Consider the following 14,316-nt stretch of genomic DNA (forward strand, 5'->3'; position numbering starts at 1 on the left):
TACACACACGGCTCCGCTCCGAACACCTTGTACACAAACAGCACCGCTGCGTACACCTTGTACACAAACTGCTCCACTCACCCCATACACACACGGCTCTGCTCCTCCGTACACCTCATACATGCATATCTCTGCTCCGTACACCTTCTACATGTCTGGAACACCGCACTGCACTTGCTCACTGAGCCAGTGCATGTGTCCTGAGTAAGACAACCTGTGCTCAGAGATACTTGTGGAGCGGGCAGCAGCAGAAAAGATGCGTGCCTCAGACCCACAGGACCTGAAGCATGTGACTGCTGGGGGCGTGGCCTAAACTCCCGAGAGCTAGGAGCTGCAGGAAAACTCCTAGAATAGTAACTACGGAACAAAGTTACTAATTGGCATAGACAGGGAAATAAACCAGATCAGGCTGGGGTCAAAGCACGAGATAGCACGACAATTACCAAAGGGCAAGACAGAACGTATAGTCAAGACGTAGCCAAGAAGTCAGAAACCAGAGAAGCAGATAGACAGTACAGAATCAACAGGCAAACTCACAACGGGGGACAGAACAGGATCAGAACCATATAAGCAAGCTGTAAGACAGCGAACAGGCACACAGGGGTCACAACACTCGGCCAAAGACAAAAGTATAACTGACAGGGGTTGGAGTATCTCAGGGCAATAAAGAACTCTGCCTGAACCAAAGAGAGGCCACAATAATTAACCCTAGGTGTGCAGGTCAAAGCCTGCACTGAGCTCAAGACATTAACCCCTGACGTGCAGGTCAAAACCTGCACTGGGATCATGACAGTACCCCCCTCTCATCGGGGGCCTCTCGTCCCCCAGGCTTCCCCGGGTACTTGGCATGGAAAGCCCGAACCAGGCGATCTGCATGTACAGAGTGAGCAGGGACCCATGAGCGATCCTCCGGTCCATATCCCTTCCAGTGGACCAGGTACTGCAAAGAGTGGCGCACCCACCGAGAGTCCACAATATGTCCAACCTCATACTCCAAATGACCCTCCACCAACACTGGAGGAACAACAGACTCGGAGTTCTCCTTGACAAACCCCACTGGTTTCAACAGAGATTTATGGAACACACTGGATATCTTTAAGGAGGCGGGGAGACGCAACCTATATGCCACCGGGTTGACTATCTCCACAATCTTGTACGGACCAATGAACTTTGGTCCCAATTTAGCTGATGATTCCTTCAAGTTGATGTTACGTGTGGAAAGCCAAGCCTTCTCCCCCACCTGAAACATGTGTCCCGGGGCCCTCTTTTTGTCAGCAAAATATTTGTACCTCCCCTGGGCCCGGGAGATATTACGCTGGATTTCAGCCCAGAGGTTTTTTAACCATTGGACGGACCCCTCTGCCCCTGGACAACCGGAATCCACCTGTGAAAACTCCCCAAAATGAGGATTAAACCCATAATTGATTAGGAATGGGGACATGTTGGTGGACTGACTCACCTGGTTGTTAAAAGCGAATTCCACCAACGGTAACGCATCACACCAATCCTCCTGTCTGGCGGAGGTCAGACACCTGAGAATTTGTTCCAGGGATTGATTGGTGCGTTCCGTCTGACCATTACTCTCTGGGTAATATGCCGACGAGAAGGAGAGTGAGATGCCCAATTTCATACAGAATGCCCTCCAAAATTTTGCCACAAACTGCACACCTCTGTCAGACACCACATTCAGGGGTACCCCATGCAATCGGACCACATGCTGCACGAACAACCTTGACAATGTTTCTGCTGAGGGTAGTGCTGCCAAGGGAATGAAATGGGCCTGTTTTGAAAACCTATCCACCACCACCCAGATCACGGTATTGCCCCTTGAAGGTGGAAGACCGGTAATAAAATCCATGGAGAGATGAGTCCATGGCCAATCTGGAACCGGTAAAGGAATGAGTTCCCCAGCCGGCCGGTTATGCGAGCTTTTGGAATGGGCACAAACTCCACAAGCAGCAATGAATTTCTTGACATCGGACCTCAGTGAAGGCCACCAAAAAATCCTGGCTACTGCCTCTCTAGTGGCCGTGATACCGGGATGAGCACTCAGCCTAGACTCATGAAACTCCTGCAGAAGTCTAGGGCGCAATAACTCCGGAACAAACAATTTATCCCCTGGCCTGGTCGTCGGAGCTAGGAACTGGGCCCTCAAAATTTCTTGTTCCAACTCTGATGAGACCCCCGCCACTACCACCCCTGGGGGAAGAATGGAGGACGGCGGCTCGGGGGGAGACACCGGGTCAAAACTTTTGGACAGGCCATCCGCTTTAACATTTTTGGACCCTGTTCGAAAAGTAATGGAGAATTGAAAGCGTGAAAAAAAAGTGACCAACAGGCTTGTCTAGGAGTAAGCCTCTTAGCAGATTCAAGGTATGGCAAATTTTTGTGATCCGTGATAACAGTGATAGGGTGAGTCGCCCCTTCCAAAAAGTGCCTCCATTCTTCGAATGCCAGCTTGACCGCAAGAAGTTCTCTATTGCCTACATCATAATTTCTCTCGGCGGATGAGAACTTCTTGGAGAAGAAGGCACAGGGTTTGAGATTAGTAAGGGTGGCCGGACCTTGGGACTACACTGCCCCCACCCCTACTTCAGAAGCATCCACCTCCACAATGAATGATTTGGACGGGTCTGGCTGGACCAAGACCGGGGCGGACATGAAACATTTCTTAAGAGCTGAGAAGGACTCCTTAGCGAGTTCCGACCAACTTTTTACATCAGCCCCCTTCTGGGTAAGATCTGTGAGTGGTTTAGCCACTTGAGAGAAACCTTTAATGAATCTCCGGTATTAGTTTGCAAATCCCAAGAAGCGCTGGAGCCCCTTGAGATCATGAGGCTGAACCCAGTCTGCGATCGCCAGCACTTTCTTAGGGTCCATACGAAACCCCTCACAAGATACAATCAGCCCCAAAAAAGACAGTTCCTGTATGAAAAACGAACATTTTTCCAATTTAGCAAACAGGTGGTTCTCCCTGAGTCTCTGGAGAACTGTCTGTAGATGTTGTAAGTGAGACTGACTGTCCGGGGAATACACCAAAATGTCATCCAAATAATTGACAACAAAACGGCCTATCAGGTCAGAAAACACCACATTGATAAAGTTCTGGAAAATAGTGGGGGCATTAGTTAACCCAAAAGGCATAACCAGGTTTTCAAAGAGTCCCTCAGATGTGAGGAACGCAGTTTTCCACTCGTCCCCTTCCCGAACCATTATCAGGTTGTAGGCCCCCCGGAGATCTAATTTGGAGAACCATTGGGCCCCAGATAACTGGTTACATAGGTCTGGGATGAGGGGAAGTGGATAAGTGTTCCTAACCGTTATCTAGTTAAGTTCCCGAAAGTCGAGGCACGGCCGCAAACCACCATCTTTCTTCTTCACAAAGAAGAATCCTGCTGCCACGGGTGACACAGAAGGCCTGATATGCCCTTTGCGGAGACTCTCAGCTATGTACTCCTTCATGGCTTGGCGCTCAGGCCCAGACAAATTGAACAATCGAGCCTTAGGTAACTTGGCTCCAGGTACTAAATCAATGGCACAATCGTAGGGTCTATGTGGTGGCAGCGCCTCAGCCTCACTTTCGGAAAAAACATCTTCAAAATCCTTCAGGTACTCCGGAATACCTTCCAGACCGACAGACGACGCAGATACGGTTTTAACAGAGTTAACAAAAGGCCCCGGGCTACAAAACTTATCTTTACATCCCCATTGAGTGATCTCCCCCATCACCCAATCAATGGTAGGATTATGGCGTTGTAGCCAAGGCATCCCCAGTACCAGTCCTGCAGGCAAGTTATCTAACACAAGACAAGTTAATTTTTCCACATGAGTGGAACCCACTTTCAGAGAAAAAGATTCAGACCTGAAACAGATACTGTCCCGGGTAAGAGAGGATGAATTAATTGCCACAAGTTTAACAGGATCCTGAAGCCTGACTGTCCCTATCTTAGAGTCATAATCCGGGCATCAATCAGGTTAACGGCAGAGCCACAGTCAACAAAGGCGGTAGTCTGAACAGGTCCATCACCAAGTTCCAGTTCCACCCGAAGCACAATTTTTGCAAGTGAGGAAAAAGGTACCTGAAGGTCTGGGTAGCCTCCTTGACTACTACCCAGACCTAGTCATTTCCCGCCACCTTGGAGGATGACCGACAGGAGGGGCAGTCCTTCTTCCAATGTCCAGATTCCCCTCAATAGAAGCACAACTGCTTCTCCCGGCGGCGTCTTCTTTCCTTCTCATCACAGGTGACAGCGCTCACCTCCATAGCCACTGGAGGAGTCCGGGTCTCAACTCCACTGGAGAATAATTATGTTTCAAGTTGCATAACACCTCTTGCCCACAGTCTGCGATCCATGCGAACCGCTTGGGTCATGGCATCCTCCAGGGAGTCAGGTGGAGGATGGAGTGCCAGGGAATCCTTCAGACATTCACACAATGGCCTCTACAGAACAGCCCCTGAAGGGCGGCATCACTCCAAGAAACCTCAGCTGCCCAACGCCTAAATTCAGAACAGAACCACTCGGCCGAATGCTTCCCATGACAGACACCCATCACCTTGTCCTCAGCCAAACGCACTCTATCTGGCTCATCGTAAATAAGCCCTAATGCCTCAAAAAACGCATCCACAGACATTCTCTCTGGGGCAGAAGAGGAAAGAGAAAATGCTCAGGCTTGTGGGGACCCCCTAAGGAGGGCCATAACTACCCCCACCCTCTGTTTCTCATCCCCAGAGGAGCATGGTCTCAAGGAGAAAAAGAGCTTACATCCCTCTTTAAACGCTCTAAATTCATTTTTGTCACCAGCAAACGTATCTGGTAACTTAACTGGGGATTCGGGTGGGACTAAAATGATATCTCTGTTCCCCACCTGCTGAAAGCCTGCGGAAAGCCGTTGGGACTGGGCCAGAGCTTGGTGTTCCAAACTTAGCTTCTGCAGCGACTGAGTCAAGCATTTCACCTGCTCAGATAAGGCATGCATTGGGTCCATGCTGCAGAAGTGAGGAGAGAAAAAAAAAAAAAAGTTCACGGTCAGTTATAATGTCAGGAACACCACACTGCACTTGCTCACTGAGCCAGTGCGTGTGTCCTGAGTTGGACAACCTGTGCTCAGAGATACCTATGGAGCGGGCAGCAGCAGAGAAGATGCATGCTTCAGACCCACAGGACCTGAAGCATGTGACTGCTGGGGGCGTGGCCTAAACTCCCGAGAGCTAGGAGCTGCAGGAAAACTCCTAGAATACTAACTACGGAACAAAGTTACTAATTGGCTAGACGGGGAAATAAACCAGATCAGGCCGGGGTCAAAGCATGAGATAGCACGACAATTACCAAAGGGCAAGACAGAACGGATAGTCAAGACGTAGCCAAGATGTCAGAAACCAGAGAGCAGATATACAGTACAGAATCAACAGGCAAACTCACAACGGGGGACAGAACTGGATCAGAACCATATAAGCAAGCTGTAAGACAACGAACAGGCACACAGGGGTCACAACACTCGGTCAAAGGCAAAAGTATAACTGACAGGGATTGGAGTATCTCAGGGCAATAAAAAGCTCTGCCTGAACCAAAGAGAGGCCACAATAATTAACCCCAGGTGTGCAGGTCAAAGCCTGCACTGAGCTCAAGACATTAACCCCTGACGTGCAGGTCAAAACCTGCACTGGGATAATGACACTATACACACGGCTCTGCTCCTCCGTACACCTCATACATGCATATCTCTGCTCCGTACACCTTCTATACACACTGCTCCGGTCTGTACACCTCATACAAACACAGCTCTGCTACATTCACCCTGTAAACCCCTCCTGACCCCACACAGAAACTTCACCTCATTCAGCCAGCACAGCAGAGTCCTGCAGCCACTGAAGACCCCTGATCATGTGACCATTGACTCCGCCTCTCCTGTGACCTCATCGCAGGTCCTGTGCGCACAGAATAGCCCAGGACGACATTGCTGGCTGAGAGGTGGGGGGCCCACTGCTGGCACTGGGGCCCCCCACTGCCTTCTCAGGGGCCCATAGCGGCTGGGCATCAGAGTAGGGAGATCGATTCTCCCTGCTCTGCCGCAGAATAGTGGTGTAGTGCAGTGGAGCTTCGGTGGGCCCCCTCAGAGCGCAGGGCCCGGGGCCATCGCCCCCCCTGCCCCCCCCCCCGGTAGCTACGCTACTGACTGCACTAAAAACTTGCTTTTTTGCTCATGCACATGGTGTGCCCTGATCCTGTACACCATTACATAGAGCTCATAGTTTGTATTAAGGCTTTTCGTCAAAGCTTTGCAACGCCCACTGAAAGAAGCTATGGGTGGTAGCCCTACATGCAGACTTCTCACTCTATGGCTGTAAGTACAAACACATGGCACTTTAGAAAGACTATGCACCTTTAATAGATCATGTTATATAGCTCAGTGTGATCCATTGATGAAAATCATCTCTGGATAGTGGAACGTTTCTTGAATATAGAGGCACTTTACTTTACAACTACACTGTATATACTGTGGTTCAGCAGCGAGCACTTTTCATCTCTAGTGATACTCCCTTTTCAAACTGATATCTGCATTCTTTTGGTCATTTAATTTGCACACATTTCTATATTAAAGCTTTCATGATATTGATTTGCTACATTTGTGAAATCCCTGCTTGTTTTCAATTTTTTTTATATGGATTTACAATAAAGAATTAATATTTTAAAATACATGTATAGCATATGTGCCTTCTTGTCCTGAAATTTAGTAACTTGGGTAGTGGTTTTCCACTATCCTTAGGGTAGGTCATCAATATCTGATACGAGGAGATGAGACACTTGGCACCTCCACCGATCATATGTTCCCAGTGCTGGTGGTGGGCAGATGTGCTCAGTTATGGAGTTGCACAGCTCCATCAACTGTATAGTGGCCAGAGCTAGAAAGTACACATCCGCCCCCTGCTAATTCGAATGAGGGGTAGATATGCAATACTCGGCTGTGGCCACTATACAGAGTACAGAGCTATCCAGCTCTGCAACTGAGTACATCTGGCTGCCGCTGGCACCAAGAATAGCTGATAGGAGTCCCATCACCAACAATTGGATATTGATGATGTATCCTAAGAATAGGCCATCTATATCAATATAAAAGTCCTGTACATCCCCTTTAAATTTGTACAAAAAAGGTCTAAGGCTAGTTTCACACTTGCTTTTTTTTGCAGCGCGTTTTTCCCGCAAAAAAACGCATTGAAAAAACGCATACAAAAGCATACAACTGCTGCGTTTTTTTCAAGCATTTTTATGAGCATGCATGAAAAAAACGCAGCGTTTTTATGCGTTTGTATGCGTTTTTAGTGCGTTTTTACCGCGTTTGTGTTTTTTTCCAACATTAGGTGGCCCCTCACACTAACCCAAACCATGACTTTACTAACCCTAACCCTGACCCTAACCCTAACCCTAACCCTGACCCTAACCCTTAACCAAATCATACTTAACCCTAACCCAAACCCTAAACCCTAACTAACCCTAACCCTAACCCTAACCCTGACCCTAACCCTAACCCTAACCCTAACCCTAACCCTAACCCTGACCCTAACCCTAACCCTGACCCTAACCCTTAACAAAACCATACTTAACCCTAACCCTGACCCTAACCCTAACCCTGACCCTAACCCTAACCCTAACCCTGACCCTAACCCTTAACCAAACCATACTTAACCCTAATCCTGACCCTAACCCTGACCCTAACCCTTAACAAAACCATACTTATCCCTAATCCTGACCCTAACCCTGACCCTAACCCTTAACCAAACCATACTTAACCCTAACCCTGACCCAAACCCCAACCCTAACCCTGACCCTAACCCTAACCCTAAACCCCCTTAACTAACCCTAACTCTAACCCAAACCCCTAAATTCCATGGTTAAAAAAAAAAAACGCATATGCAAAAAAACGCATACATGAGCATGCCAGTGCGCACATATGCGCATCCATAGGCTATAATGGCCATTTTTAGCGCAAAACGTGCGCATATGTGCGCATGCGCTTTTTTGCAGGGCCAAAAAATGCAACATGCTGCGTCTGGAAAATACAAACGCACACCCCAAAAAAACGCAGCGCATGAAAATCGCATACATGCGCTTACAAGCGCGCAGGTATGCGCACCCATGTTAAATATAGGGGAAAAAACGCATGCGCACATATGCGTTTTTTTCCAGCGCTAAAAAACGCAAATGTGAAACCAGCCTAATACTGTTAAATCTCCTGATCCAGATGAATTACATCCGAGGGTACAAAAAGAGATAGCAGAGGAAATTGAAGAACCACTAGCCAGAATCTTTAATAAAAATCCTGGAGAATTTGAAAAGTCCCAGAAAATTGGAGAAGAGCAAATGTTATCCCTATTACAGATGAGTGAACCTTTTAAGGTTCAGTTTGGATCGGTGAAAGTCCTGATGTTCACAGAACAAGTTCACCAAACATATCCAAACCCCATTGAATTCAATGGGAGGCAAAAATTAACGCATAGACAACACCTTCAGGAAGGGGGGGAAGCTGCCAAACAGCTCAAATTGGGGGCAGACACCAGGAAAAGTGGCATCAATTGACCCAGAGTACAAATAGTATAATTGTGAAGCATGGATGCATGGCACACAGCCTGGGACAGGGCTTGTACCAGCTCTGTAGGCCTGGTGCTCTGAGAGCTCTGCCATATTTTAGGCAACGCACATGAAGGAGACCCAACTTCGGGTCCAAACATTACCAAAAAATAGGGCAGACACCAGGAAAAGTGGCATCAATTGACCCACAGTAGAAATTTGATAATGGCACAGGAGCAGTCAGCCATGAGGAATGCATGAGGTATAAGGGTCTGGGCCAGCATTTACAGCTTTGAATTTAAGTTTGAATTAAGACGAGGTGGGTGATGAGCCAGTGTAAGCCTGCTTTGCTGGGAGCCCTAATACCTCATGCAACAGCTCAAACTGTTTTTTTGCTCAGCCACACTCAGGTGGCACAAATATGAGCTTGGTAGACCACTAATGTTAGAAAAATGTAGGATAGTAATACAGGTTAGTTTACTGATCAATTCAACCACCGTAGAAATTTTAGAATGGCACAGCAGCAGTCAGCCATAGGCCATGCATGAGGTATCAGGGTCTAGGCCAAAACTTAGAGCTCTGAATTTAAACTTAAATTAAGACAAGGTAGATGAGGGACCGGTATAATCCTGCATGATATTGCTGTGCTGGGAGCCCTGATATATCATGCACCAACTCAAACTGCTTTTCTGCTGATCCACTCTCAGGTGGCATAAATATCAGCTTCGTAGACTACTATTGTTAGAAACAATTAAGGATAGTAAGTCAGATAGTTGGCTAAAAGTGATTGCTGGTCTGCCGGGCTGGAAGTCCTACTACCATGGGCAACACATATGAAGGAGACCCATCATTTCAAAAAATTATTGCCACACACCACTAAAGTGGCTTCAATTTCACCAGAGTAGAAATAGTATAATGGGGCTCTGACATCCCTTTCACTACAGGCAAACCACCAGATGGAGTCACAACTTGGAGCCTTTACATTTCAAAAAAATATTGCCACACACCACTAAAGTGGCATCAGTTTCCCCAGAGTAGAAATAGTATAATGGGGTTCTGACACCCCTTCTACTACAAGCAACCCACTAGATGGAGACCCAACTTGGAGTCTCCACATTTCAAAAAAATTGTTGTAACATCAGCAGCAGTAGCAACATCAGGCACAGAAGCCTAAGCAAAGGTATCACAGACTGCAATAATGCAAGATCTGAAAGAGTTAGCAGAAGAAATTGCAGAATCACTAGCCAGAATCTTTGAAAAATCCTGGAAAACAGTAGAAGTCCCAGAAATTTGGAAAAGGACAAATGTCCCTATCTTCAAAAAAGGAAAGAAGACGGAGCCAGGAAATTACTGGCCAGTGAGCCTTACTTCTATACCAGGAAAGATATTTAAACAAATTATTAAACAGCATGCATGTAAGTACTTGGATAAGAATACAGTAATCAACCAGAGCCAGCATGGGTTTGTAGCAAACAAGTCATGCCATACTAATCTAATTTCCTAATATGATGGAATCACTGACTGGGTGAATAAGGGAATTGTGGTAGATATGGTATATCTTGAGTTCAGCAAAACATTTGATAAAGTATCTCATACTATCCTTATTGAAAAAGTGACCAAGTATGGGATTAACAAGGCTACGGTTAGTTGGATTCATAACTGACTCAGTGATCATACTCAAAGAGTGGTAATAAATGGTTGCTCGTCCAGTTGGAAAAGTGTTTCAAGTGGGGTACCACAAGGTTCTCTCCTGTCGCTAGTGTTTTCAACATTTTTATAAATGATCTAGAGAGGGAAACTGAATTTAGTTAGCCAAATTTGCAAACGATGCAATGCTAGGATGGATAGCTAACACTAGAGAAGATAAAGAAAGAATTCAGAAGGATCTAGAAAAGCTTGAACAATGGGCAGCGATTAATAGAATGGTATTTAACAGGGAGAAATTCAAGATTTTACATCTGGGCAAGAAAAATGAAAATTACATCTATAGAATGGGAGGAATAGATCTAAACAACAGTACGTGTGAAAAAGACTTCTGTATACTAATATATCACAAACTTCACATGAGTCAACAGTGTGAAGCAGCAGCAAAAAAGGCAAATACAGTTGTAGGATGTGTTAAGAGAAGCGTAGAAACTAGATCACGTGAATTATCCCCCTCTACTCCTCCTTGGTCAGGCCTCACCTGGAATACTGTATCCAGTTCTGGGCAGCACATTTTAAAAAAGACATTAAAAAAATGGAGCAAGTTCAGAAAAGAGCTAGAATGTGAGCCATGCAAGGCACATGTGTGAGGTTGCCTCAGTGTAGGACCACCATCAGGTTTGCACCGTTATCACACTTCACACATTCATGGCTTCATGTTCAGTGGAGACAGCCATTGCTCAAACTCAGACTGGATAGTTGTCCACAACTCTTGAGCTGTGTGATTGTGGTCTCCAAGACAAATTAATTTAAACACTGACTGCTGTGAGCCATAGCTTTGCATTATGGAGGTATGGGGGATTCTCTCTGCACTGTTGGAACGTGTGTCTCATTAAGAGGGGGGTTGAGGGCCCAGGTGGAGGTCCTAGAGGAGGTAGAGGAGACTGAAGCAGTGGAGAAAGTGTTAGATAACGATATTTGTCACATAAGGCTTGGGGATTCCAAGACTTGTGAAATAGCCCCTTCCCACATGCCTCCACAGCCGCCAGAGTCATCCACTGCCCAGTCAGGAAGATGTAATGCCCCTGCCCATGTTTGCTCGTCCACATGTCAGTGGTGAAATGCACCCTGGCAGACATAGATTTTTTCATGGAACGGGTGATGTTGTCTGCAACATGCTGGTGTAGTGCAGGCATGGCTTTCTTAAAGAAGAAACGGTGACTGGTCAACTGCGAAGGCCATCAGCTTTCAGAAACTGTCTGTATCCAGCAGCATTTCTGTGGCCAACAGATTGGAGATGGTGAAGTTCAAGCTCTTATCTTTGGCATGTGTAGGAGGAAACATTCTTTTACGTGACTGGATCACCTGCCAGGGCAGTGGGGTTACTCGGTACCAGGCCGGTATCTCAGAGGGATGTGTCACAGTAGCGGTGACCTGGTCCGTGGCCCTGGGCGTCCATGCAAAAAGGGGAAAACGTGGCTGAATAAAGTTTATAGATGGATGATACGTGATGCCACCTGTGGTGCTTTGCAATGAAGGGGTTAAGCCGACGCTGCAGGCAGATCCTCTGGGACAGATGGTATAAGGCAGCAAAATGTAATAGCTCCCCACAGGTAGAGCTGTAGTCCCAGGGCAGTGGGAATAGGTGTTGAGGAAGAGGGTGCAGTGTTAGGCACAGATGTAGCAGTGCTGAAGGGGTTGCAGGAAGAAGGCAATGACACAACAGGGTGCAGTTTCCTTTACCTTTACTTTGCTTTGTAAGTGCAGTCCAGGATCCAGATTACAGCTGGAACAGGAGTTGGCCAGCCTGGAAGCAACTCAGGAATCTCTCCATGCAGATGGGTTGTGTAGTCTCCTTTCTAGCACTTATCTGAGGTACTTGCAGTACTGAGTTACAATGAAGTTCCCCTTGCTTGCTCTCTTTTAGAACCCCCTCGTATGGCAGACAGCTGTAGCCTCCTTCTTCTAGTTCACACGTTGCTGTTGTGCCTCAGAGTCTTATGTGGGAACAGAGCATTTACAGCCCCCTGCTCCTCCGGTTTCTGCTGCAGGAACATCAGCATCCATACAACCTTGGAGACCGGACTCCTGACCATGCGCTATGCTAGAAGTGTGCCTGAACCCCACTCAATCCTCCAGCTCTTCTTCTCCCATCCACTCACTTTTCCCCCTTACACGAACTGACTAACTTCCCCTTCCTGGCCCCCAGAGAGCAGCTCCTCCCCCAGTTTTGGTTCAGAGCTCCCTCTGCTGGCCTGGAGTGGGAACCATGCTGTGTGTTGTGCTTAACTGACAGAGAGACCCATTATTGCTTCCAAGCATGACATCACACTCCCTAGGAGGAAGGTAATGCCACTGTGGCGACCATACTCCTGGGGACGCAACATGACCACAACTGCCGGACATAGGGCTGGCTGCTGTGCTGAGAGAGGGTGGAGTGAACTCAACAAACTGCTGGACTGTGAGTGATGTGCAGGTGGAGATGTTATGGTGGATTGAGAAAGATGTGGTATGCTTGGTGAAACAAATCCAGCAGGCATCTCCACTTTCATAACCGCTGATGGGCTCTAACTTACCCCGACTGTAGGGGGTAAACACGTGGAGGTTCTGCAGCTGGAGACCTGTGAGAGAACACTTGCCACGGTGACAAAGGAGGAAGAAACAGCAGATGCAATTAATGGGATGACCTGTGGTTGGCGAGGCCCACTAGTCTGTATTTTAGCTCAATGAGATTCCCAGACTAACTCATGTTGAATGTGCTCGCATGTGCTGGTTCATGTGTGTAGTAGTCAAATAATTGTAATTTTTGCCTCTACTAAATTGGTTTTTGCAAAGTTGGCAGATAACATGAGTTGGGCCATCCTTTGCGGTCTCAAAAAAGGCCCAGGCTATGCAACCCTTGTCGTCTTTAAGAACTTCAAACCCGCAACCGCTGCTGGCCACAGTCAGAGTTATAGCTGAAGATGCAGTGCTTGTCATGGTTGCATCACTCCACAAGCCGTAAGGTTACCTCCTCGTCTTCATCCTCCTCTTCCACCTCCTCTGCTGAGCTACTCAGCTGTGTGCCTCTGTTTCATACCAAGTTGGATCTACAACCTCATGTCATGCTCTCTGTTCTCCCACTCCTCACCCTGAGAGTCACCCTCCTCCTCTTCCTGCCCTGACAGCACAGTACAGTCAGTGTGCTCCTCAGATATCTGAGTCGTATCAGGATCATCTCCACCCCCCGTCAGTTAACATCTGGTGATGAGGGTCTGGATTCTGCTTGGGCCCTGCTTCCCCTGAGGAAGCCCACGCGAAACATGCGTTGGGGCTGAGTGATCTGACGGCACAAGTGGACTTATTTGGGTATGACCTTTCTTTCTACAACTTAGTAATGATTTATTTTTTTTATGCCTCTATTTTACTTGGAAGCAAGCAATAAATATATGGCTGAATGAAGGTATTGATGTGCACAAGCTGCTACAAGTTTTATATATCTATATACTGTATATCATACTAGTTGTTTACAATTTTTAGTGAAATTTTGGTCTATATTTTTTGGATGCCTCAGATTTTTCACTATTTGTGTCCTTTTATCTTTGTCCATATGATTTATTTTATATTACAATTTCATATATATACTTTTATGATTGAATTAATAAAATACTATTTTGATTAATTTGTAATAAAGATGTAATTTTGGTTATAATGATACCGTATTTCATTGATAACAAAGTTGCTTTTGCTATACCATATATTGTATTTCCAGGAAACGGGAAGAACACTTTGAGAAACATTGCACAATTATGTGATACTTCTACTGGATGTACTAGGTAAGGTACAAAGAAATGGTGCCTTGTTATTTCTTATGCTGTCATATTATACAATCAATTAGCAGAAAATTCTAACAAGAATCCTACAACAAGTGATCACTGTCTTATACCACTGTAAAGAACAGGCACAATGTTATAACAGAAATGTATATACCTTTATCATGGCATATTAACAGTTCTCTGTTGATGATTGTACTGTAGTTGAAATTTTAAAAGGGTTGTGACTAGTAATGAGTAGAGTTGAGCGATACCGTCCGATACTTCAAAGTATCGTATCGGATGGTATCGGCCGA

At 46.5% G+C, this 14,316-nt stretch overlaps 1 protein-coding gene across 1 annotated transcript in view; it reads left to right on the forward strand.

The window, feature by feature from the left end:
* The window catches only part of LOC141087819 (uncharacterized), a 198,747-nt gene that overhangs the window by 87,907 nt on the left and 96,524 nt on the right, over positions 1 to 14,316 (forward strand). The window contains exon 10 of the mRNA XM_073573661.1: positions 13,960 to 14,023. Coding sequence (XP_073429762.1) covers positions 13,960 to 14,023 — 64 coding nt within the window. The remainder of the gene's footprint in view (positions 1 to 13,959; positions 14,024 to 14,316) is intronic.

The sequence above is a fragment of the Dendrobates tinctorius genome, unplaced genomic scaffold, assembly GCF_039654945.1.
Source record: "Dendrobates tinctorius isolate UK_male_01 unplaced genomic scaffold, ASM3965494v1 ptg000035l, whole genome shotgun sequence".
Taxonomy (NCBI): Eukaryota; Metazoa; Chordata; class Amphibia; order Anura; family Dendrobatidae; genus Dendrobates; species Dendrobates tinctorius.